This window comes from Pecten maximus, chromosome 18 (assembly GCF_902652985.1).
Source record: "Pecten maximus chromosome 18, xPecMax1.1, whole genome shotgun sequence".
NCBI classification, from domain to species: domain Eukaryota; kingdom Metazoa; phylum Mollusca; class Bivalvia; order Pectinida; family Pectinidae; genus Pecten; species Pecten maximus.
In genome coordinates, this window is record NC_047032.1 from 10930442 (window position 1) to 10955140 (window position 24699).

The 24699-nt window shown below is 38.3% G+C and overlaps 2 protein-coding genes and 1 long non-coding RNA gene across 3 annotated transcripts; 1 reads left to right on the forward strand and 2 right to left on the reverse strand.

Annotated features, from left to right (window-relative positions):
- Nucleotides 1–1720: 1720 nt before the first annotated feature.
- LOC117316226 (ATP-dependent DNA helicase RRM3-like) lies at nt 1721–2260 on the reverse strand. The gene has a single exon (XM_033870765.1). It carries the CDS (start codon nt 2258–2260, stop codon nt 1721–1723), a length of 540 nt encoding a protein of 179 aa, XP_033726656.1.
- A 10722-nt stretch (nt 2261–12982) lies between these two features.
- Nucleotides 12983–16165, forward strand: LOC117316921 (putative nuclease HARBI1). The gene is made up of 2 exons (XM_033871698.1): nt 12983–13120; nt 15031–16165. Exons 1-2 carry the CDS (start codon nt 13011–13013, stop codon nt 16070–16072), a joined length of 1152 nt encoding a protein of 383 aa, XP_033727589.1. The 5' UTR covers nt 12983–13010; the 3' UTR covers nt 16073–16165.
- On the reverse strand, nt 13711–14775 carry LOC117316922. The gene is made up of 2 exons (XR_004530068.1): nt 14436–14775; nt 13711–14280 (listed from the first exon to the last, which is right to left on the reverse strand). It is a non-coding gene; the product is annotated as an uncharacterized LOC117316922 (long non-coding RNA).
- Nucleotides 16166–24699: the final 8534 nt, after the last annotated feature.

A 24699-nucleotide genomic window follows, 5' to 3' on the forward strand; every position in this document is an offset into this window, starting at 1 on the left:
GACTTGGAAATCACCTAGATAACTCATTCGGTGCGGACTGTCCTATATTACGTTGCATGTTACGTAATGTCTGATGTTACGCGTGATTCACATTAGAAGGTAAGATTTAATTATTTAATTATTATTAAGTTAAATTAAGATATGTATACGAAGTTTGTGTCATAAAACGATCTCAAAAATTGGACATTATTTTATTTATATGAAATTAATATTTTATCATATTATATGTTATTTGTATTTAATTTTATGATCTCCGCGGACAGCAAAGATCAAAAACCATTTTTCCCCCGTCTGTGTTACATGATAAACTAGAACTGTCGCCAGGATGACCGACTAATACCCCCGCAATCTGGACAAGTCAATGATGAATTGGAAGTATTAATTAGAGGCTCACTAAGATAACCTGTGCATGCCGATATTTCTGAAATTCAGAATGTCTGAAATATGTGTTGTTCACAATAAAGAGAATTCAGTCATACTCACATCTTTATTTAAGTTCATAATAAAGAGAATTAAGTTATACCCACAACTTTATTCAACTAATACTTTCCACGGAAGGAAGAGAGGTAGAAAGGAAAAAAATGGTCACTGTAATAAGTAGGCACTACATCAATGTCAAATCCATCTGGCAAGCGGTTGATATAGATATGGTCCAGAAGACCACTTTTTCTATGTGTGGGTGAATCACATAGCTGAACATAACCACAGTATCGGAACAATCTTAAAAGTTTGTCTTTTGATGGCCCTTTACATCATATGTCTATATTGAAATCACCCAAAGCAGTCCTTGTGGTACATTTTGGAGAAGGGTCTCTAGCTCAGGGAGAAAATCTTTAGGTGTGTGGCTTGGATTATGGTAGAGCAGAAGAATACAAATTTTCACATTTTCCTGCAGTTTTGGAGAGATGACAATTACCAAATGGTCTGTGTTTATTTCGGGCACAACATACTGTTTGACAAAATAAAGATCATGACTGATGTACATGCCAAGTCCTCCTCCTCTCCCTGATGTTGTAGTCGAAAGTTCTGAATGACTGGCTACAACAGGCATGGAACGCAATCGTAACCATGTCTCTGTGAAGCAAGCAACATGTGCATGAAAAATGAGACCATTTTCAAGAGACGTCCATTGAGGAGACAGAGAAAACATTAAAACACTGAATGATGAAGTAATCATCTTTGGTCTTCAGCAAGCTTTTCAGTTGAGATTGTACAAATTTAAAGCAAGACTTCATTCTCTTTATTTCTTCAATGGCTTGTGAGTTTACTTTGATTTTAGTTGGAGAAACTTTTTCTAGAAAAAATAGTCCTTCAATGGTTTTGGTTCTGCTGACTGCTGTGTAGAATTGTCCTTTGTGAAATGATCCCTGACATGAAACTACTAACTGATCTTCTGTTTTCCCCCGTTCTTTGTGTATTGTAACACCCCAAGCCAATGTGAGCGGAAACTGTATCCTTTTTGCTGTAATTTTTGAGTATTTTCCCAGGCAAATTTGGGATTCTGTTGTAGGTATAGGTGTTGAATTTTGCTGCTGATCTGGAAGAATGCCTCTTGATTGAAGTCTACTTCTTTTGCCAACCCTTGCATCACAAAATTTAACAAGTACATATTTAGGCTTGAAATTGTTTTCCGTTACCTCTGGTGGTGGAAGTGGAATAAAGCCCATTACGACACCTGCTGCTGAATTGACCAAACCACCTTGTACGTCTATGTTTTTTATCAACATGACACTTGCACCAGGGAGACTTTGGTAGGTAATCCTCCTGCCATATCTTTTAATGTACTGGTGTCAATGCTGGCAGTTTGATCATCCTTTTTGGAATCTTCTGCTTTGAAGATGTACACTGGCTTATCCATAGTTTCCAACTTGGCAGCATTATGTTCATCAACATGTCTGTTGTATGCAAAGATATGTGTTGCGTCTGTTGGATATAATGGGGAAGTTTTGTCAATTTCTCTGGATGACAAAGTAGCAAGGTCGTCTGATGTCTGTGATCCAGTTCTAACTCTATTCAGTATGTTGGCAAACTGAGTGTCATCTTTTTGTCTCTGACTTTCTGTGAGTTCAATGATTTTGAAATGATTACACCAAAGAGATCCATATATTGCAGCAAGCTGATCTGATGGTGGTGAAAACACTGGTTTTTGTGCTACATGAGGTAGCTGTAGAAGATCCCCAACAGCAAGGACGGATACTCCCCCAAAAGGCTCATCACTTCCCATCAAATCACACAATCGGCGATGCACTGTCAACAACATGTCAGCTCCTACCATAGATATTTCATCTATAATGATAAGTTTGATATTTCCAAGAGATTCCTTTAAGGAAGCTAACTTTTCTCCTGTCAGAGGATTTGGTTTGGTTTGGTTTATTTTGTTTAACGTCCTATTAACAGCTAAGGTCATTTAAGGACGGCCTCCCGTGTAAAGTCTCCTTGTGATAGGCCGGAACTTTTGCCGATTTAAAGTGCTACCTCACTGAAGCATACTGCCGAAGACACCCAGCAGCACATCCCACCCGGTCACATTATACTGACAACGGGCGAACCAGTCGTCCCACTCCAAATATGCTGAGCGCTAAGCAGGAGTAGCAACTACCATTTTTAAAGACTCTGGTATGTCTCGGCTAGGGGACAGAACCCAACGCCTTCCTCACAGCTCAACTAAAGGCCAAATGTGAGGCATTGTCAAGGGAGACATTAGGAAGAAGAAAGTTGTTAAGAAAGAAGAGAAAAGATAAGATCCCAAATTTAGTCGCCTCTTACGATCATGCAATGGGGGCAGCAGGTACAAGATATGTTATAGGCAGCAGCTCCTGTGGGGGCAGACTAATATATGTGTTTCTTGTTCTTGATTATTCCGTGCTAGAATGCGCGTAGCTGTCTGTACAATGGTCCTGACAAGATGACTTTTACCAACACCGGCACCTCCTGTTAGGAACAGATGAAAAGGTGGAGGTGGTGGTTGGCGATGAGCAAGTAGCATGTGTGAACACCAAGTAACAATAAACTGATGAAGCTCTTTCTGAGTACTATTCAATGAGTGTCTTAGGTCATACCATTGTGTCGTTGTCATCTGCTCAGTATATAACTCCACTTCATGCCTTGTGATTCCTATATATATGTTGACAGTTCTGGTTTGGGGTAGTTGAAATGCATCCATTATACCTGCTTATGGCTGTGCTCCTTCTTGCTTATCTTCAGCACTAGACTTTTGAACTTGTGGTGCAAGATTATCCCAGATTTCATCAGGATTTTCAATCTGCTCTAAACACTCAACTGCTGATGTCACTTCATCAGTATGTTTCTCATACAATTTCCTGTTTTCAGCAACAGTTTCTATATTCTCATTGTAACTTCATAGCTTTCCCACTTTGTCATTAAATTTTCTTCTTTTCTCCATGGGCAATAAAGGATGAGCTGTGCATGAAAATACTCCTCAGGGGTTTTCTTCAATGACCACTGATGTGACCTGATTATTGCTGGTTTGCTACGCAGAGTCATACTTCCTAAGTTGTTTTGCAGATATATTTCTTTGGGGAGAAGTTCACAATCTGATTGTTTATCTTTGAGGTCAGATGATGAAGATTTCTGAGAGTACCTGTAGTTGGATGCAAATGTTGCCAGACACAGTGATTCCTAGTCAAGAGGCCTACAGGATATCTATCCAGTAGCCCAGTCTGGAATAACTTAAGATTATTGTATAAAAATTGTTGTTTTATTTATATTTTGGATAAAAGATTTAACTATATTAGAAAATGGTTGTTAAAAGAAAAAATTAGAATGATAAATGAATATAATTAACTTAAAACATTTAAAATCAGTGCTTTGCAAAATGAACTTATACCAGCTTTTTCCAAAATTTATTTAGCAGTGTAAGTAGAGTAATTGAACTTACAACAAACACATCTGTATCATCATCTTCAAGGTTCTCAATAACCTTCAATGGTTTAAAGAGGCGTGTTCTTTGTTTGGTAAGTCAGTGGGGATAAAGACTACTTGACGTGATCCTTGCACAAGTGGTAGAGAAATTAATCTGTAGACTGCTTCCTGGGCACTGATTTCCCGGTGACTAAGGAATTTCTTCGCGACACTTTTCATTGCAGTCTTGGGTCCTAAATGTATAGCAGCTTGGCTGACACCCTTGAGAACATCTCCAAGTGTTTTTTTCAGGTTTTGAAACGTATGATGCCACATACATAACACATGCGAATGTGTTGGTAACATATTGTATATCCAAATTAGCCTCCCAAGCTTTCATAAGAATGGGGTTGTAATTGTTGATATTAATTTCTGATGGATTTCTCTTCAGTAGTACTGCTGGCATTCCCCGTCTTGTCTCTCTCCATTCTAGAGCATCCATATTGTGACCGGGTGGGGTGTGCTGCTGGGTGTCTTCGGCAGTATGCTTCAGTGAGGTAGCACTCTAAATCGGCAAAAGATCCGGCCTATCACAAGGAGACTTAACACGAACATACCACAGCCTCCCAAAACACACATACGCACTCATCACACGCATACATTTCGCACGCACGGGAGGCCGTCCTTAAATGACCTTAGCTGTTAATAGGACGTTAAACAAAATAAACCAAACCAAACTTTTCTGACACACGAGCTTCTGACAATACATCCTGTAATGATGGCTTACTGCTCTGATCAGTTTCTTTCGGGATTTTCTCTACGTCATTCAAAAGTTTCAAGTAAAGCTCCTTGACTGATGAATCAGTAATAACTTGCTCAGGTGATGTTACAACCACAGTCTTCTGAAGCGGCATTTTAGGAAACTTAAATCGACAGAGTTTCCCATGTTTACGGCATGCTGTGGAATGAGTGTGTTTTTGAACAGTCAGTAGCATATTTCTCAAATCTTCATCCTCATCAGGAAGCTGACATGTCACATAGTAATCTATAAAAGTGGACACGTCTTGTACTGTGTTATTCTCCAAGTTGGGAGAATCTTTAACCCATGCCAACATGTGGACATGAGGAGATCCTCTGTGTTGGAACTCAATTCTGTATTTAAAATCTGAGATTTCTTCGACTGGGTTTAGATTTTTGTTCAAGAGTATGTCTTTCAAGAATAACTGAACACTGTTGTCAAAGTGCCTTGCCGCAGTTATAGGGTTAGACCGAAGAAATTGAGAGCGCTCTTCAAATGTTAAATTGTCAATCTCTTCATCTGTGAGCAATTTCCCTTGCTGTTTTGCAATGACTGATATAGTATCGTGCCACTTGAGGTCAGCAGCAGACAGTGTTATAAACCAAGTGCATGGTCCTAGTTGCCTGATCATACCAAGTAAGTCGTAGAGCATCTTGTTAAAGTAGGCTGGAGATCCACGTACCTTTTGTAAAAAGTGCACACCTGAATCACTTTGTACAAGATTGTTAACTTTTTGCTTGATATCTCTCACCGTAATATTGTCATCTTGACCCTTTCTAAAAGCTATAGACAGACAGACTTGAATTTCCTTTGCCTCACACCTATACTGTGCATAAAACAGGTACTCAATGCTTTTTGCAAATCTATTATCACAATGTAACATTCTGGCTTGAAAGTATTTTTTTGAAGTACGTTTATGTGGACGGCTCATTGAGAAACCAAATTTGCCAGATGGAAATAATTGTGGAATACTCATTTCTTCACTGTGCTTGTCTTTTTCAATGGCAATAGGTCTTTTACCTTCACCTGGAGCAATACTGACTATGACATCTGCATCAGAACTAAGATCTTTTGGTTGAAGGCAAGAATTACACGGAAGCCCACTTAGATGATTTCTTTCATCGTCATCGTCATCCTTATCTTCATACTGATCATTGTTGTCCAAGTGTTCTTTCTGTTTTGTATTCTGTCCATTTGGTGTTACCACTAAAACACCACTTTATCTTCATGTGTTTCCTGTGGTTGAATACTGATAACTTTCTGAACTGAATCTCTTTGCTGACCTTCTGTATCTGCAGAACCATCAGTGATATTTGCCGTCAAGGAATTCCAAAGTTCTCGGTTTGCTGAACATTGTTCTTCCCAGTTGTCTTCTATCACAACATCAGAGTACAAAGGATTTTTTAAGCTATCCTTTAGCACCGAAAGAGGTTCCTTAATCTTGTGTGGTCTGATGTTTTGTCTGAAAACATGCCCTCTGTATTGTATTTTTCTTTTGAGTTTTACAAGGACCATGGACTGAGCTGTCTGTACACGAGGTACTACTGACAGTTTGCTCTGGTTCTATAGGAATATTCACAACACAGCCATGAATTGCTTTTTGTTTTCCACGAGGAAGAGCAAGAATTTTCATGAAAGGAATTCTTCTTGATATAAATGTAGCTTCTAAGGTTGATAAATCTTTCAACTGTTGAGGTTGCTCGTCAATGTTCATGTTTTTTGCAGGAGAAAGTAATGGGATTTGAGTTTTCTTCAATGAGTTTTTACATTGATTGCATATGAAATCTTCACAAAGGGAATTTCCTTGAATACAGGAATGAAGTAACTCATCAGAACAATCAGAATAATCTTCTTTTTTGAATAAGGTGACACTGTTTCTATAAAGCAATCTTTGACAACATGTACATACGAAAGTAGGACCATTCATGATCTGATCTTTAAAGTGCTTAATTGCAGCTAAGGCTTCAGATTGTACTGCACGTTTTTTTAGCTGTTTTGTCAGAACTTTTCTCTTTCTCTTTTACTTCAGAATCTGTTCGTTTCGCCCTTCTAGCTGGCGTTTCTCTTGCTGCCTCTTTGTTCCTAATATCAGGATTTGTGCGTTTCGCCTTTCTAGCTGGTGTTTCTCTAGCTGCCTCTTTTTCCCTAATATCAAGATCTGTTCGTTTCGCCTTTCTAGTTGACGTTTCTCTAGCCGACTCTTTAAGCCTAACATCAGGATCTGTTCGTTTCGCCTTTCTACCTGGCGTTTCTCTAGCTGCCTCTTTGTCCCTTATGTCAGTATCTGTGCGTTTTGCCTTTCTAGCTGGCGTTTCTCTAGCTGACTCTTTATGCTTAATATCAGGATTTGTGCGTTTTGCCTTTTTAGCTGGCGTTTCTCTAGCTGACTCTTTGTTCCTAATATCAGGATTTGTGCGTTTCGCCTTTCTAGTTGACGTTTCTCTAGCTGACTCTTTAAGCCTAACATCAGGATTTGTGCGCTTCGCCTTTCTAGCTGGTGTTTCTCTTGCTGCCTCTTTGTCTCTAACATCAGGATCTGTTCGTTTCTTTTTTCGTGTCCTTCTCTGCCCATTTCTGTCTGATCTCAGGATTAGTTCTGATGTACCTATACAATGTATTTGTCTTTTCCCCTTTCTTTCAGACGATATTCTGTCAATCTTTTTTTCTGAATATACTTCCTTTTCTGCTCCAGACGTTGCTGAAATCTGTTAACCTGATCTGTAAACTATCTACAAAGTTTTGGACTGTATGTGGCCTGAAAAAGAGTAACATAATGGTTAGAATATTTATTGACATTAGCATAAAAACATGCTGAATATTATATCACAATTGATTTTCATCGCATTGGAAAATTATGAACAGATTATGGACCAAAATGTTATGATGGAAAACAAAATGACCATGACAAAGAAATGAAACTTCTCTTTTTGTCGTGAAATAAGGTAATATGGTGGGAAACTTGAACTTACTAATGATTCAGTAGTAGCAGAACAAGTATTTTTAGTTGATTTGGAGAGGGCACTGATGGCGGAACTTGTGAGGGCACTACTGGCGGAACTTGTGAGGGCACTTCTGGCGGAACTTGTGAGGGCATTACTGGCGGAACTTGTGAGGTCACTACTGGCGGAACTTGTGAGGGCACTACTGGCGGAACTTGTGCGGACACTACTGGCGGAACTTGTGAGGTCACTACTGGCGGAACTTGTGAGGTCACTACTGGCGGAACTTGTGAGGGCACTACTGGCGGAACTTGTGCGGACACTACTGGTGGAACTTGTGAGGACGTCATTGCTGGCAGAACGTGTGGGGGCAGTTCTGTTGGAACTTGTGAGGGCGTCAATACTGGCGGTATGTGTGAGGGCCCTCTTTGGGGAACTTGTGAGGGTAGTGCTTGCGGTTTGGTTTGGTTTGGTTTATTTTGTTTAACGTCCTATTAACAGCTAATGTCATTTAAGGACGGCCTCCCGTGCGTGCTACATGCATGTGTGTGGTGGGTGTGTATGTGTGTTTTGGGAGGCTGTGGTATGTTCGTGTTAAGTTTCCTTGTGATAGGCCGGAACTTCTGCCGATTTAAAGTGCTATATCACTGAAGCATACTGCCGAAGACACCCAGCAGCACACCCCACCCGGTCACATTATACTGACAACGGGCCAACCAGTCGTCCTACTCCAAATATACTGAGCGCTAAGCAGGAGTAGCAACTACCATTTTTAAAGACTCTGGTATGTCCTGGCTAGGGGACAGAACCCAAAACCTTCATCACAGCGGGGAACGCTCAACTAAAGGCCAAAAGTGAGGCATTGTCAAGAGAGACATTAGGAAGAAGAAAGTTATCAAGAAAGAAGAGAAAAGATAAGATCCCAAGTTAAGTCGCCTCTTACGATCATGCAATGGGGGCAGCAGGTACAATTCTTACGCCCTACCTGCAGGGCAGTTATAGTGACCAGTTGCCATAGCAACCATAATTTTGAGAAAAATAAAGTCGCATGCACATCTACACATGAGCATTAATATTTGTGTGAAGTTTCATCAGAATTGGCCCATCGGTTTAGGAGGAGTTGTCCGGACAAAATGCGTCTACAGACAGACGACGGACGGACAGACAACCTGATTCCAGTATACTTCGTTGCGGGGGTATAAAAATATTATTTTTATGGAATTCTATCAAAATGGCACAGATGTATATATTTTTAACTTGACATTTCTAGGATGAAATTCGCATTATTTCTAATGCCTACAAAATTCTAAAGCAGTAGTAACTTGCATGAAAACAATGATTCATAAAAAATTAATGTAAAAAAGACAGAATTACCTTTATCTGTCTTTGTTACATAATTCTATAATATCTGTAAAAACTTATTATTTAAAGCTGTTTTTATTTTAATATTTACATTCGCTTTGCATTGTCACTATATAACAATACCAATGCCAGTTCCGTGTTATGAGGCCATAACACGGGCGTAGTGATATGCAAAATACATGTTGGTGATTAGCCTAGCTTTCTGACGTCTTTTTTTCTCAACGTCAACACATCTGAAAACGACGTCACAAAAACGTCACCGAGAAAGAACGCCGTCTGCTTATTGACACAGGGCCTTGACACACAATTCTAATGGCCAACTTCCAAATAGAATTACCTGCAGATCTTGCAGACATAATGGATATGAATGCAAACAAAGCGTTAGATGATGATGAAGAATTCTTAATGGCAACACTTGAATTGCTAGAAGGGAATGGTGTTAGTTCTTTGCCCCCAAAGCAAGACTCGCTCTTTGAGGTAAAATCTGCCATCGAAGATTTAGCCCGGCCAAAGACACCGTGTCAGCCGAAACGGTTTACAGACACAAACAAGGAGGACCTGGACAAACTGTTTTCTGCTTGGTTTGGTTTGGTGTATTTTGTTTAACGTCCTATTAACAGCTAAGGTCATTTAAGGACGGCCTCCCGTGCGTGGAAAAAAGAAAATAGCACCATCACTCTCAACTTACAGCACAGAAGAAAAGGAGACTTAGGGAGAAAGATAGAGACAGAAAAAGGGAACAAGACAAAAAACACAAAATGAGAAGGAACAGCGAAAGACACCATTACAACAAGGAGGAAATGACGCAAATGTATTCGATTCCGCTTTACGGAAACTGTTAGTCATTTGAAAAGTAGGCTTCCGAAGAGCCCAAAAAATATGCTGCAGTTGTTAAACAATTGGTGAATAGATCTCCCAGAAAAGCTCATGAGCTAAATAAGACCGGTGTTATTACCACAGGTTTCTCCAAGGTAAAAATGACGACCATTTCGGATACAGTAAGGAAAACATACAAATCAATGGAAGGTAGATCGAAAGAAAACATCTAAATAAGAAGGAATATTGTCTTTCATTTAGCCAGGAACATTAAGAAGAGATGTGTAAGTTCCACATGCAGACAGCTTGGTATCAATAGAAATTTCTTCAAACGAAATCGCCATCCATAGAAGAAGAAGAAGAAGAAGAAAGGATGCCCTTAATGAGAAAACAGAAAAACTGATAGAAGAATTTTATCTTAGAGAAAATCAACAACCGTTCCCAATAAAAAAAGCATTCGACAAGAATATGGAATTCAAACAAAGGAAACGCAACCTACTTAATTGTTTGTGTGAGTATTGTGAAAATGTCCGGTTAAAATTGAAACGGTGAACAAATATGCAAAGACATTACTCAAAGATGAAATGAAAATTTCAGACAAGTATTCAAGTGTTGACCTGATGATTTGTCCGAAACCACAGTTTGGTTTGGTTTATTTTGTTTAACGTCCTATTAACAGCTAAGGTCATTTAAGGACGGCCTCCCGTGCGTGCGATATGCATGTTTGTGGTGAGTGCGTATGTGTGTTTTGGGAGGCTGCGGTATGTTCGTGTTAAGTCTCCTTGTGATAGGCCGGAACTTTTGCCGATTTATAGTGCTACCTCACTGAAGCATACTGCCGAAGACATCCAGTCCGAAACCACAGGGTTATGATTTTCACAGTAAGAAGTGTGTGGACAAAACATGTGGGGAATGCTCAACAAAAGGGCTTCAGGACAATACTCCTGCTTAGCGCTCAGTATTGTTGGAGTGGGACGACTGGTTTGCCCGTTGTCAGTATAATGTGACCGGGTGGGCTTTGCTGCTGGGTGTCTTCGGCAGTATGCTTCAGTGAGGTAGCACTATAAATCGTACATGTACTGTTGTTTTTTTCCCAAAATTGTGGCAATCTTGGAGCCTTATTATTTAGTATTTCAGATTTAGTGGCAAGTGGCCAACTGCAAACTGAACTTCTTTCGTGTACTGATACATTATGTAAATGGACTGACCCCAAGGGTGCATATGCCAATCCAAAAGTTATCGACGAGCTTGATATTCACAAAAAAAAAAAAATCAAAAAAAAAAAAAAAAATCAAAAAGATTTGGGAACAAAAATTGCAATTCCTGAATTGCCTGAATATGAAGATATACTTGAATTAAGAGCCAACTTGTTTTCAGCAACTCACCATCTTGGTCAGTATTGTCCTGCAGTGCATATTCTGAATTGCAACAGGTTCAAACTTGTTGATGATCCTGTTACAGTTGGTCCAGATTCATTACCAGACATTACAGGAGAATACTGTCCTTATATTGCATTCAACAAAGAGGTGACTGTTGAATCAAGACATCTACCTATACATGTTTGTAGACATTTATCAGTGAATAATCATTCAAACACAGACAGTATAATTTCCCAAATAACTTTATCTAAACCTGATCGGGAAAAGGTTGAAAAACTGACAAGAGGACAAAGTTCCAATATTGAGTGGTTTTACCAAAGAAAATGTTCAATTACTGAAAGTAATTTTGGGAGAGTGTTACGGGCTACTGAAAAAGTAACCCAGCCTGTAATTCTTTCATTATTGACTGTGGGGTATCGTTTCCCAAAGGTGATAAAGACACCAACGGTAAGTTCTTTATAATGGGGAACCACCAAGGTTTGGTTTGGTTTGGTTCATTTAGTTTAACGTTCTATTAACAGCTAGCAGCACACCCCACCCGGTCACATTATACTGACAACGGGCGAACCAGTCGTCCTACTCCAAATATGCCGAGCACTGAGCAGGAGTAGCAACTACCATTTTTGTCTCGGCTAGGGGACAGAACTTAAAACCTTCCTCACAGGGGCGAACGGTCAATTACAAGCCAAAATGAGGCATTGTCAAGGGAGACATTAGGAAGAAGAAAGTTGTTCAGAAAGAAGAGAAAAGATAAGATCCCAAATTTAGTCGCCTCTTACGATCATGCAATGGGGGCAGCAGGTACAATTCTTACGCCCTACCTGCAGGGCCCCCACACCAGGAAGAAAACTGGACATGTATTCAAATATCAAGGCAAATGTGTATTCACATTTTGAACCAATGAGACACATTTTCACCGTTGAAGTGAATGATACTATTCAGCGGTTGCAAAGGAACTTATATCCATATGATGATCAGGAGGGTCAATACTCTGACAATGAAACAGAGATGTAGAGAAAAAAAGACAGTGTAGCATCCTGCAGAGAAATAGTCTTAACACCTGCATTTGTTTGTCTGTTTGGTTTGGTTTATTTTGTTTAACGTCCTATTAACAGCTAAGGTCATTTAAGGACGGCCTCCCGTGCGTGCGACATGCATGCGTGTGGTGAGTGCGTATGTGTGTTTTGGGAGGCTGCGGTATGTTCGTGTTAAGTCTGTAACAATTACACATGTTCTGAATTGCAGAACAATGACTGGAGATAAACAAGTTTAGAGTTTAATATACATATATACTGTATGATACATTATGTCTGACAGATTATCAATAAGCTTTTCATAATATTTCTTATCGATTTATCATATTACAACCATTGAGGGTGATACAAACTGGAATCCCTTTTCAAATATACCCCAAAAACATGATTTGGATTGATATGACACTGTCCATGTATTTTCTTTAATAGAATGTATTTCAGACATTTAAGGAAGGAGATTTGTTCTTGTTCAGTAATAGATTTACCATCTCTTCAGATACAAGATGAATACTTAATATTGGTTTACAAATAGGAAAATTATGAAAACAATGCTTTCATCTTTATTTGTTCCGTGACCGTAGGGTTTTCTTTTTGAAGTTCTTCATTCTTAAGAATTGTACCTGCTGCCCCCATTGCATGATCGTAAGAGGCGACTAAATTTGGGATCTTATCTTTTCTCTTCTTTCTTAACAACTTTCTTCTCCCTAATGTCTCCCTTGACACTGGTGCTGCTCGTTTCGACACATGCCGACTCAACTTCGGGAGAGCCGGTCATGTGACCGGTGCATTTTCCAATCGAGTGTACCGGCTGTATTGCAAGATGGCGGCCGATGCAATAGCGTTGGCAATGTTGGATATGTTTATGGAAAGTGATAGTGAAGGGGAAGAAATGGAATGCTTGATGGAGGCGACTCAACACCTCACAACGCAGTAAGTACAAATTTTGTATGAAAAATAAAATAATTGTACATGGGGGGGGGGGGGGGGGGGGGGGGGGACGTTGTAAGTGTATTTTCAAGACCATCTGGTTGTTATCACTGTAATCACTGTTAGACATCGAACTAAGCCTTTTGGCTTTTTTGATGTATTATTGTAATAACTAGTGTTGGGAAATCGGTTGAAAATAATAATCGATCATCGGTTGGAATCGGATACCCTATTCGATCCGATAATCGGTGAAATAATCGGTTTACTTTTCCAATGCATTTATAACTTTAATATCTTTAAAATTCCATTGAATATTAGTAACTTAGCATGGAAATAAACTGTTTTCAGTTATCTGCCTTTGTTTACTTTATTTTGTGTTGTATGTGTACTGTATGCTTCACCCCCCTCTGTAGTATGTGAAACATAATAAAGTCTCTAATATGTTAATGCCACTTTATGAATCACTTAACCAGTTCCTTTAAGCACTATAGAAAAGGGGTGTTCCAACTTGATATGTTTTTGGGATTTGAGGATTTCTCAAAATAATTTTAATTACTAGATCATGAGGACACATCAATCACAAAAAGCTACAATCAAGAAAAACAATATTTTTATTAACAATGAAAACAGCTTAATTGAGCTATTAAACTGATAAACAATAACAATTTAGTATTTATAACAGAGCAATAACTAAACATTCTTGACTAGACAATTGACAGTTTTTGACATTTTTGACACACCATTTTTTTGACTAGAAAATAATAGTAAACAATAACTAAACATTCTTGACTAGACAATTGACAGTTTTTGACATTTTTGACACACCATTTTTTTGACTAGAAAATAATAGTAAACATTTATTGAACATGTATACGAACAAGGGTGAAAAACTCACAAATGCAAATACAATACATGCACTCAGATCTCCCTGGAAATTATTGTTTTTAATGTCTGTTGATATATTGCATCATCGACCCGTCCTCTCCGTTCTTGACTCAATACAGTATTTGATCCTGATACAACATCACATCTTTTGACAAATGCAGCCGATATTGTTGGTTGAACTAATTTTGTTTCAACTTTGTCTGATCGCGATTGTGTGGAATTTCCCGACGGTAATTTGTGTTCCCCGTCAATATGGGCTCTGAAATTCGTAGTATTTCCTGAAAACGACGGAAGAAAACATTAAGTTGATACTTGTTCAAAGATAATAAATATACAACTGACAAGCGTTCTAAACGGCTGATACAATTTTGAGTTTACAAATGAAACACATGTTACGTCTGCCGTACGAGTTTGTTAGCTTGGTAGAACTTACCTGTATTTCTGTAAATCTTGCGGCATAGACGGCAAACAGCTTGCGTTGTATCCAAATTCTTTTTTGATGGTGGTTCATTATCATTAATTTTATAAAATCCGAAGAATTTCCAAACATCTGATTTCGTTATGGAGCCTGGGTTTGGGTATATTTCCCTTAGATTTTCTTCAGCGGCCGCGATCTTTGTACATTGTTTGACGGGCGCGTTCGATTACATATACTGAGGTTCGTTCGTTTCGGTACCTTTTTATATTTGCCGATGATCGATTGTTGATGTTTGCCATCGATCATCGGCATCGAGATGCTATAAACGATCGCTAATCGATCTTTACCGATCATCGTCCCAACACTAGTAATAACTACATGTATACTTAAAAAACGCGACTTCCTTCAGGTTGCGCACATTGGATACACTATTGTCCTTTCCCATACAGTATTTACAGGATCCTAGGCAATATTTAACACTACCTAGGGTCCAAATAGGGGTTTCAGATTTCAGATAACAGAAGCGATGAAATAATCTTGTTAGGTTTATTCTTTTGACGGTTATGTAGGCTGTAGCTTTTCATTTGATAATTTATTGTTTGACTTGCAGTTTACGAGAAGATCGAACAAAAACAGAAGGGTATTTTGAAGAAACAATCCCGAACTACTTACCAGATGACTTCACAAGGTTTTTTAAAATGAATCGTGAAACATTTGATGTCCTTTGTCAACACCTTAGTGAATGTGAACAGTTAAAACAACGTGTATGTGCAGGAGGTAGAGAACCGATTCCGATGGAGAAGAAGGTACTGATGACCATTCGTTATTTGTCGTCAATGGATACAATACGTAGTTTAAGTGACAGATTTGGTGTAACCGATTCTTCGTTTTTGAAGTGTAGGGAACAAGTAATTAATGCAATTAACTCTTCATTGAAGAAATTCATCAAATGGCCAACGACTGGTGATTATTTGTCAATATCAGAACGCTTCAATGATACAGGTTCATATGAATTCCCAAATATCATTGGAGCAATAGATGGGTCACACATCCCAATCGAAGCTCCAGCAGAGGATGCTAATGCATATTACAACAGGAAAGGATTCCACTCCATTCTTTTGCAGGGCATCTGCACACATGACTTGTATTTTATAAGTATAAATGTCGGTTGGCCAGGTCGTGTTCATGATGCAAAGGTTTTCAACAATTCCAGCATTTGTGAAAACGGATTCAGACTTTGCAATAATGGAGAATACCATATTTTGGGGAATGGTGCATATCCATTAAAAGAATGGCTTCTTACCCCATATAAAGATAATGGTCACCTTACAAGACAACAAACACTGTTCAACAAAGCTTTATCATCAAAGAGGCAGGTGATTGAACGTGCCTTTGCATTGCTCAAAGGACGTTTTCGTAAACTGAGGTATTTGAACTGTAAATCCATCAGAACAACTTGTGATATTGTTACTGCTGCTTGTGTGATACACAACATTTGTATCATACAAAATGATTTGGATGGTATAGAGGAACTAATGGCAGTGGATGAACTTCAAACAGATGATGATAATGTTATCAACGAGAGGGAAAATTCCCATTTAGGGATAACGAAGAGGTTACAAATAACTAACAGCCTTGCAGTAAATCATTGATCGTCAGTTCATGAACATTTACCTCCTAGATAAGCTTGTCTCCACACCTTATATGTACATGTAAAGGCAATTATCATGAAACTGTCATTTCCATTTTTGATTTGTTGTCAGCTTCTTTCGAACTGATATGAGGTAATTGCTGAAGTGCACATTGACATATATATATCATCTTAAATCCATGGTTGAAGCGATTGTTAGTGGCAAGATAAACTTAGTAAATATTAAACATGTACGACTACTGTTCTTTTTTCTGTTGATTAATTTGACCAGTTGTCAATTTACCAAACAAAACTGAATTCCATATTGTACAAATATGCGGCCCAATATGTGCTTCAAAACAGGTACATGTACATAACACATATCCTTAACTTTGTTCATAGCGAGTGGAAATACAAGATTAAGATACATGTAAATTGAAAACATTTATTTAAAAAAAGAAAATAGTAATAACAGTAACAACATGTATTCTTCCTTAATAAATACAGCTAACAAAAGCAGCAAACTGAAAAACTGATCAGCTCATGATATTCAGTTTTTTTTAACAATTTTTAAGTAAAATGAGTATGTAACTATATAATTATTCTTGATCACTAGCACAAAGTTAGCAAATTAAAAAACGTAATGATAATCATATTTAACAACAAACATTTGTCGGTAATTATTGTATGCAATAATGAAGTGGTCATATTGCCATTAGTACATTTATGGAGCACCAAATAAGTGTTTTCTATCATAAAATAATTCATGTAATTAAAACTATATTTGTTTTGGAGATGGATTTACTTGAAAAAAACAACATGTTTGCTTCTTTTTCACACCAGGTATTATTAATATATCTGTAAAGTTGGGTTACTAGATTTAAAGAGAAGTTCAACCACACATACTATGTATAAATTAAATCTACAAATTAAATGAATTCAATTTAAATCTAATTGATTATGTGTACACATTTTTATCATGTTAAAATGTATTCAGGATTATCGCAATGTATTAATTTGGTGCTCCATATATGCAGTTACAAGCATAGATATTTTGTAAGTAGAAATAATTGCATGAAAATTACCTTAACTACATAAACAACATTTCATTTAACTTTTACAAAAAGAAATTGCACTTTCCTCTTTCAATACATATATTGAAACAAACAGAATACAGAGCAAATACGCTGTCGTTCACTTTTCATTGATCATAAAAAACAATTTCGGGCAAACAACTAATTGTCAGTAATTTTATATATAGTTACAATTACATCTTGCACCTAGCCGAAATATTTGAAGTTACATTTATTTAATATAAGTGAAAAAGTAATAAGATTGAAACAAGCAAAAAAACCAACATTTTTAAGAAAAATTTGATTTGAGACGCACTGGGTTGTGAACCTCACTGTCTTCTCTAAATACATGTAAACACATTTAACAGTATAATATGATCATAAAACAAGAATTAACACAATTTCAAGACATTTAAGAAATAAACTTGGCACCTGGCACAGATAATAGACTATAAAAAAGAATCTTCAGGCAGAACAGGGATAAGATAATAAAATATATATCGTCATTTAATCATCAGAAGACGCACTTGGGGAATTGGAATGAGCTGCAGAGGAATCTTGTTTTCCTCTTAAAACATCAATGAAGGATTTCATTATGTTCATTTTTTCCTTGTGCCGCTTTGCAGTTTGCATTTCTCGTTTTTCAAAGAGACCGGTTAAGGTTTCTGTAACTGTGTCAACTGTCCTTTTCCTTTTTTTCATTTTCCCCTTGCCTTTCCAGCCTCTGTCTTTATCGAGTGAATTTCCAGCCAAAGTACCACCACTCATGCTCTTTTCTGCTTCATTCTCATTCTTTTCTCTTCCATTTTTTGTTTCAACTACATGTTCTAAATTTCCAGAATCAACCAAATATTATGGATTGTTGTCAACTCTGGAGTCCATCATGTCATAGAGTTCATCCTCTGAAGCAGGAGACTCACCTGAAGTATTATTCTTCTTTTTTTCCCTTGCATACCTCTCTCTTAAGTGTCTGTACTTTAATCGGCATTGTTAATTCTCCTCTATTTCACGGCCTTGTGTCAAATGTTTAACATAACTCACAAGATTTTCTTTGTAATTATACTCACTTGTAATCACCATCTATATATATCTCTGTGTTTCCAGATTTTTCCTGCGCTTCTAGTGAAGCAAGAGAGTGGAATGGAGCTGGCTGGGCACACAAAAAGCAGGTCCACTTTGGTGTTAGTCCATCTATGAATTACAACAAATTCACTTGTAGGCCTATCATAGGGGTTCGTTACAAATGTCTAATACACACATGCTATACTGATATGGGTCTTGAACAGCACACCTGTGTATGGTTAGGTACCGGATACCTATATGGGTCGCAACACACATTTAGCTGCCATAATTTCAAAGTTTTGAAAGTACACTTTATCTTCTGATATTCTTTTAAGAAATCAGCAATATCAAATATATCTCCTACATTGTCCGTATGCACAGATAAACCAAAAGTAAACCTATGTAGTAGCGCTAATAAATTGTACCACATGAGATTGACAATAATATAATGTTATAAGCTTGGCCTAATAACCTGTATTTTTAGCCCACCATCATCAGATGGTGGGCTATTCAAATCGCCCTGCGTCCGTGGTCCGTCGTCCGTCAGTCCGTCCGTCCCTCCGTCCGTCCGTCCGTAAACAATTCTTGTTATCGCTATTTCTCAGAAAGGACTGAAGGGATCTTGCTCAAATTCCATATGTAAGTTCCCCTTGGTGCCTAGTTATGCATATCACATTTTGAGACCTATCAGAAAACAACATGGCCGACAGGCAGCCATCTTGGATTTTGACAATTGAAGTTTGTTATCGCTATTTCTCAGAAAGTACTGAAGGGATCTTTCTCAAATTCCATATGTAAGTTCCCCTTGGTGCCTAGTTATGCATATCGCATTTTGAGACCTATCAGAAAACAACATGGCCGACAGGCAGCCATCTTGGATTTTGACAATTGAAGTTTGTTATCGCTATTTCTCAGAAAGTGCTGAAGGGATCTTTCTCAAATTTCATATGTAGGTTCCCCTTGGTGCCTAGTTATGCATATCGCATTTTGAGACCTATCGGAAAACAACATGGCCGACAGGCAGCCATCTTGGATTTTGACAATTGAAGTTTGTTATCGCTATTTCTCATAAAGTACTGAAGGGATCTTTCTCAAATTTCATATGTAGGTTCCCCTTGGTGCCTAGTTATGCATATCGCATTTTGAGACCTATCGGAAAACAACATGGCCGACAGGCAGCCATCTTGGATTTTGACAATTGAAGTTTGTTATCGCTATTTCTCAAAGTACTGAAGGGATCTTTCTCAAATTTCATATGTAGGTTCCCCTTGGTGGCTAGTTATGCATATCGCATTTTGAGACCTATCGGAAAACAACATGGCCGACAGGCAGCCATCTTGGATTTTGACAATTGAAGTTTGTTATCGCTATTTCTCAGGAAGTACTGAAAGATTTCTTTCTCAAATTTCATATGTAGGTTCCCCATGGTGCCTTGTTATGCATATCGCATTTTGAGACCTATCGGAAAACAACATGGCCGACAGGCAGCCATCTTGGATTTTGACAATTGAAGTTTGTTATCGCTATTTCTCAGAAAGTACTGAAGGGATCTTTCTCAAATTTCATATGTAGGTTCCCCTTGGTGCCTAGTTATGCATATCGCATTTTGAGACCTATTGGAAAACAATATGGCCGACAGGCAGCCATCTTGGATTTTGACAATTGAAGTTTGTTATCGCTATTTCTCAGGAAGTACTGAAGGGATCTTTCTCAAATTTCATATGTAGGTTCCCCTTGGTGCCTAGTTATGCATATCGCATTTTGAGACCTATCGGAAAACAACATGGCCGACAGGCAGCCATCTTGGATTTTGACAAGTGAAGTTTGTTATCTCTATTTCTCAGAAAGGACTGAAGGGATCTTTCTCAAATTTCATATATAGGTTCCCCTTGGTGCCTTGTTATGCATATTGCATATTGAGGCCAATCGGTAAACAACATGGCCGACAGGCAGCCATCTTGGATTTTGACAATTGAAGTTTGCTATCGCTATTTCTGAGAAAGCACTGAAGGGATCTTTCTTAAATTTCATATGTAGGTTCCTCTTGGTGCCTAGTCATGCATATCGCATTTTGAGACCTATCGGAAAAGAACATGGCCGACAGGCAGCCATCTTGGATTTTGACAATTGAAGTTTGTTATCTCTATTTCTCAGAAAGGACTGAAGGGATCTTTCTCAAATTTCATATATAGGTTCCCCTTGGTGCCTAGTTATGCATATTGCATATTGAGACCAATCGGTAAACAACATGGCCGACAGGCAGCCATCTTGGATTTTGACAATTGAAGTTTGTTATCGCTATTTCTGAGAAAGCAATGAAGGGATCTTTCTCAAATTTCATATGTAGGTTCCCCTCGATGCCTAGTTATGCATATTGCATTTTGAGACCAATCGGAAAACAACATGGCCGACAGGCAGCCATCTTGGATTTTGACAATTGAAGTTTGTTATCTCTATTTCTCAGAAAGGTCTGAAGGGATCTTTCTCAAATTTCATATATATGTTCCCCTTGGTGCCTAGTTATGCATATTGCATATTGAGACCAATCCTTAAACAACATGGCCGACAGGCAGCCATCTTGGATTTTGACAATTGAAGTTTGTTATCGCTATTTCTGAGAAAGCAATGAAGGGATCTTTCTCAAATTTCATATGTAGGTTCCCCTCGATGCCTAGTTATGCATATTGCATTTTGAGACCAATCGGAAAACAACATGGCGACAGGCAGCCATCTTGGATTTTGACAATTGAAGTTTGTTATCGCTATTTCTCAGAAAGTACTGAAGGGATCTTGTTCAAACTTTTTTGTAAGTTCCCCTTGGTCTGTTGTTCTGCATATTGCATCATGGGACTTATAGGAAAACAACATGGCTGACAGGCAGCCACCTTGGATTTTGACAATGGAAGTTTGTTATAGCTATTTATCAGAAATTGCTGAAGGGATCTTTCTGAAATTTCATTTGTAGGTTGCCCTCTGTGCCTAGTTATGCATATTGGATTTTGAGACCAGTCAGAAAACAACCTGGCTGACAGGCAGCCATCTTGGATTTTGACAATTGAAGTTTGTTATCGCTATTTTACAGAAGGTACTGAAGGGATCTTTCTCAAATTTCATATGTAGGTTCCCCTTGGTGCCTAGTTATGCATATCGCATTTTGAGACCTATTGGAAAACAATATGGCCGACAGGCAGCCATCTTGGATTTTGACAATTGAAGTTTGTTATCGCTATTTCTCAGGAAGTACTGAAGGGATCTTTCTCAAATTTCATATGTAGGTTCCCCTTGGTGCCTAGTTATGCATATCGCATTTTGAGACCTATCGGAAAACAACATGGCCGACAGGCAGCCATCTTGGATTTTGACAAGTGAAGTTTGTTATCTCTATTTCTCAGAAAGGACTGAAGGGATCTTTCTCAAATTTCATATATAGGTTCCCCTTGGTGCCTAGTTATGCATATTGCATATTGAGGCCAATCGGTAAACAACATGGCCGACAGGCAGCCATCTTGGATTTTGACAATTGAAGTTTGCTATCGCTATTTCTGAGAAAGCACTGAAGGGATCTTTCTCAAATTTCATATGTAGGTTCCCCTCGATGCCTAGTTATGCATATTGCATTTTGAAACCAATCGGAAAACAACATGGCCGACAGGCAGCCATCTTGGATTTTGACAATTGAAGTTTGTTATCTCTATTTCTCAGAAAGGTCTGAAGGGATCTTTCTCAAATTTCATATATATGTTCCCCTTGGTGCCTAGTTATGCATATTGCATATTGAGACCAATCCTTAAACAACATGGCCGACAGGCAGCCATCTTGGATTTTGACAATTGAAGTTTGTTATCGCTATTTCTGAGAAAGCAATGAAGGGATCTTTCTCAAATTTCATATGTAGGTTCCCCTCGATGCCTAGTTATGCATATTGCATTTTGAGACCAATCGGAAAACAACATGGCGACAGGCAGCCATCTTGGATTTTGACAATTGAAGTTTGTTATCGCTATTTCTCAGAAAGTACTGAAGGGATCTTGTTCAAACTTTTTTGTAAGTTCCCCTTGGTCTGTTGTTCTGCATATTGCATCTTGGGACTTATAGGAAAACAACATGGCTGACAGGCAGCCACCTTGGATTTTGACAATGGAAGTTTGTTATAGCTATTTATCAGAAATTGCTGAAGGGATCTTTCTGAAATTTCATTTGTAGGTTGCCCTCTGTGTCTAGTTATGCATATTGGATTTTGAGACCAGTCAGAAAACAACCTGGCTGACAGGCAGCCATCTTGGATTTTGACAATTGAAGTTTGTTATCGCTATTTTACAGAAGGTACTGAAGGGATCTTTCTCAAATTTCATATATAGGTTCCCCTTGGTCCCTGGTGTTGCATTTTGGGACCAATCCGAAAACAACATGGCCGACAGACAGCCATTATCGCTTAATCTAAAAATTTTTGAAAAGTACTAGAGGGCTGTTTCTGAATTTACACAGATTAGTAAGACTTAGAGGAAGGGAAAAGTAGGGAAAAGATCAATCTGACATGGAACCTATCAAGATCATTCAATGGTGGGCGCCAAGATCCCTCTGGGATCTCTTGTTATGGGTTATTATATATATATATATATATATATTAGGAGCAATAAGAATATTTAATAACCTATATGTTAAAAAAATACCCTGTATACTACAGTATACATGGTATTTTATATGAGTTATATACCTACTGTATTCTTATTGACAGAACGTCAAGTTCCTGTTGTTATACTAATAATAAACACGTGTTGTACATGGGATGATTGCAACAACGTTTATATACAGTATCATACTTGCTATATATGACAAAATCTCCTTAATTGCTTCAACTTCACTTCATATCGCTTATCGACGCAATAATTTGCTTCGACTTCACACCTAATATTGCTCAATTGATGAAATTCACAAATACGAAACCTCTCCTCACCTTTCAAGCCGCCATCTTGTCCCGATTGTCCCGCTGAAATTTTTTCGGGGCGATCGGCAGGTCCCGGTTAAGCCGACGGGACGGCGGGATGGCCAATCGAGCGAGTTGCCGATTAGAAACGGCTAAATCGGCTAGACCGGGAAAGCAAAACGAGCAGCACCACTGCCTCACTTTTGGCCTTTAGTTGAGCGTTCGCCGCTGTGAGGAAGGTTTTGGGTTCTGTCCCCTAGCCGAGACATACCAGAGTCTTTAAAAATGGTAGTTGCTGCTCCTGCTTAGCGCTCAGCATATTTGGAGTGGGACGACTGGTTCACCCGTTGTCAGTATAATGTGACCGGGTGGGGTGTGCTGCTGGGTGTCTTCGGCAGTATGCTTTAGTGAGGTAGCACTATAAATCGGCAAAAGTTCCGGCCTATCACAATGAGACATAACACGAACATACAGCAGCCTCCCAAAACACACATACGCACTCACCACACGCATGCATGTCGCACACACGGGAGGGCGTCCTTAAATGATCTTAGATGTTAATAGGACGTTAAACAAAATAAACCAAACCAATCCGTGGCCGTAGGGTTTTCTTTGTGAAGTTCGAAAATAATCAGATTCTTCATTCTGTCAGTGTAGCCTTTGTGGTACTGGGCAAAAATCCGCTTTCTGGGATCTGGTCCTCCATTGGTACGTACTGTTGTGCTTGTAGCTGAGCATCGACATATTGATAGCTGTAACCAACAGCCTCTAAACTGTCACAGTAAACTATTGTGAATGGGGAATCCAACATCTTGAAGTTCTTCACATAAAGGCTGTAGTATTTCATTGTATTTCTCATACTTTTTAAGATTTGGAAGCCGCTCTTTTATCTCTAAGTAAATATTAGGTCTGTCAGAGTTCTCTGTCACTGTAGTTACTTTCTGAAATTGTAATATTTTTGACAATGTCTGTATAGCCAGAGGAGTTGCTGTTGCTTTGAGTGTCAAGTGGGGGATCTCTGGGTACACACATGTAAGTTCACCAAGTTTGCTAAATGCTTTTCGAAAGTCCTCTCCCCTGCAAATTAAGCAAATGACTAAATATTGGATGAACATACTAGAATATTATAGTAAATGTTATGAAATCTATCAGTAAATGTTATTATTATGCAAGAAATTATCCACTTGTCTCATTGACCAGTAAACAGCTCTGGTCTGGGATGGTTGCCTGGGTGTTTATAATTATTCTGAAATGTCTTTCAGTATAATAGAATTTTTATCGAAAATTGTTATCTTCGAGACACTTATTTTCTGAATGAACACATTCAATGCTTGAGGGCAACTGTTTATATTTTGACATATGCATACAATTTTGTTAATTGTGCATATTTTTTTTTAATGATTTATAAAAGCCTACAATAATTATATATTTGTATGTGTGTTGATAGTCCTTCTTTGAAATTGACAAAAAAACTTGAAGATTGGCACAAAAATGTAGGGTCAGTTCAGTTAGGGGAAACATGGTTGTTTTTGTCAAGCAGAAGCACAGAAGCATTATTCAAATAATAATACTTAAAAATATATACTTTTC

Coding starts and splice junctions, on each gene's coding strand:
- LOC117316226 (XM_033870765.1), bottom strand. CDS start 2,260: ATGTTGTTGACAGTGCATCGCCGATTGTGTGATTTGATGGGAAGTGAT.
- LOC117316921 (XM_033871698.1), top strand. CDS start 13,011: ATGGCGGCCGATGCAATAGCGTTGGCAATGTTGGATATGTTTATGGAA. Junction 13,121..15,030: donor ACTCAACACCTCACAACGCA/GTAAGTACAAAT, acceptor TTTGACTTGCAG/TTTACGAGAAGATCGAACAA.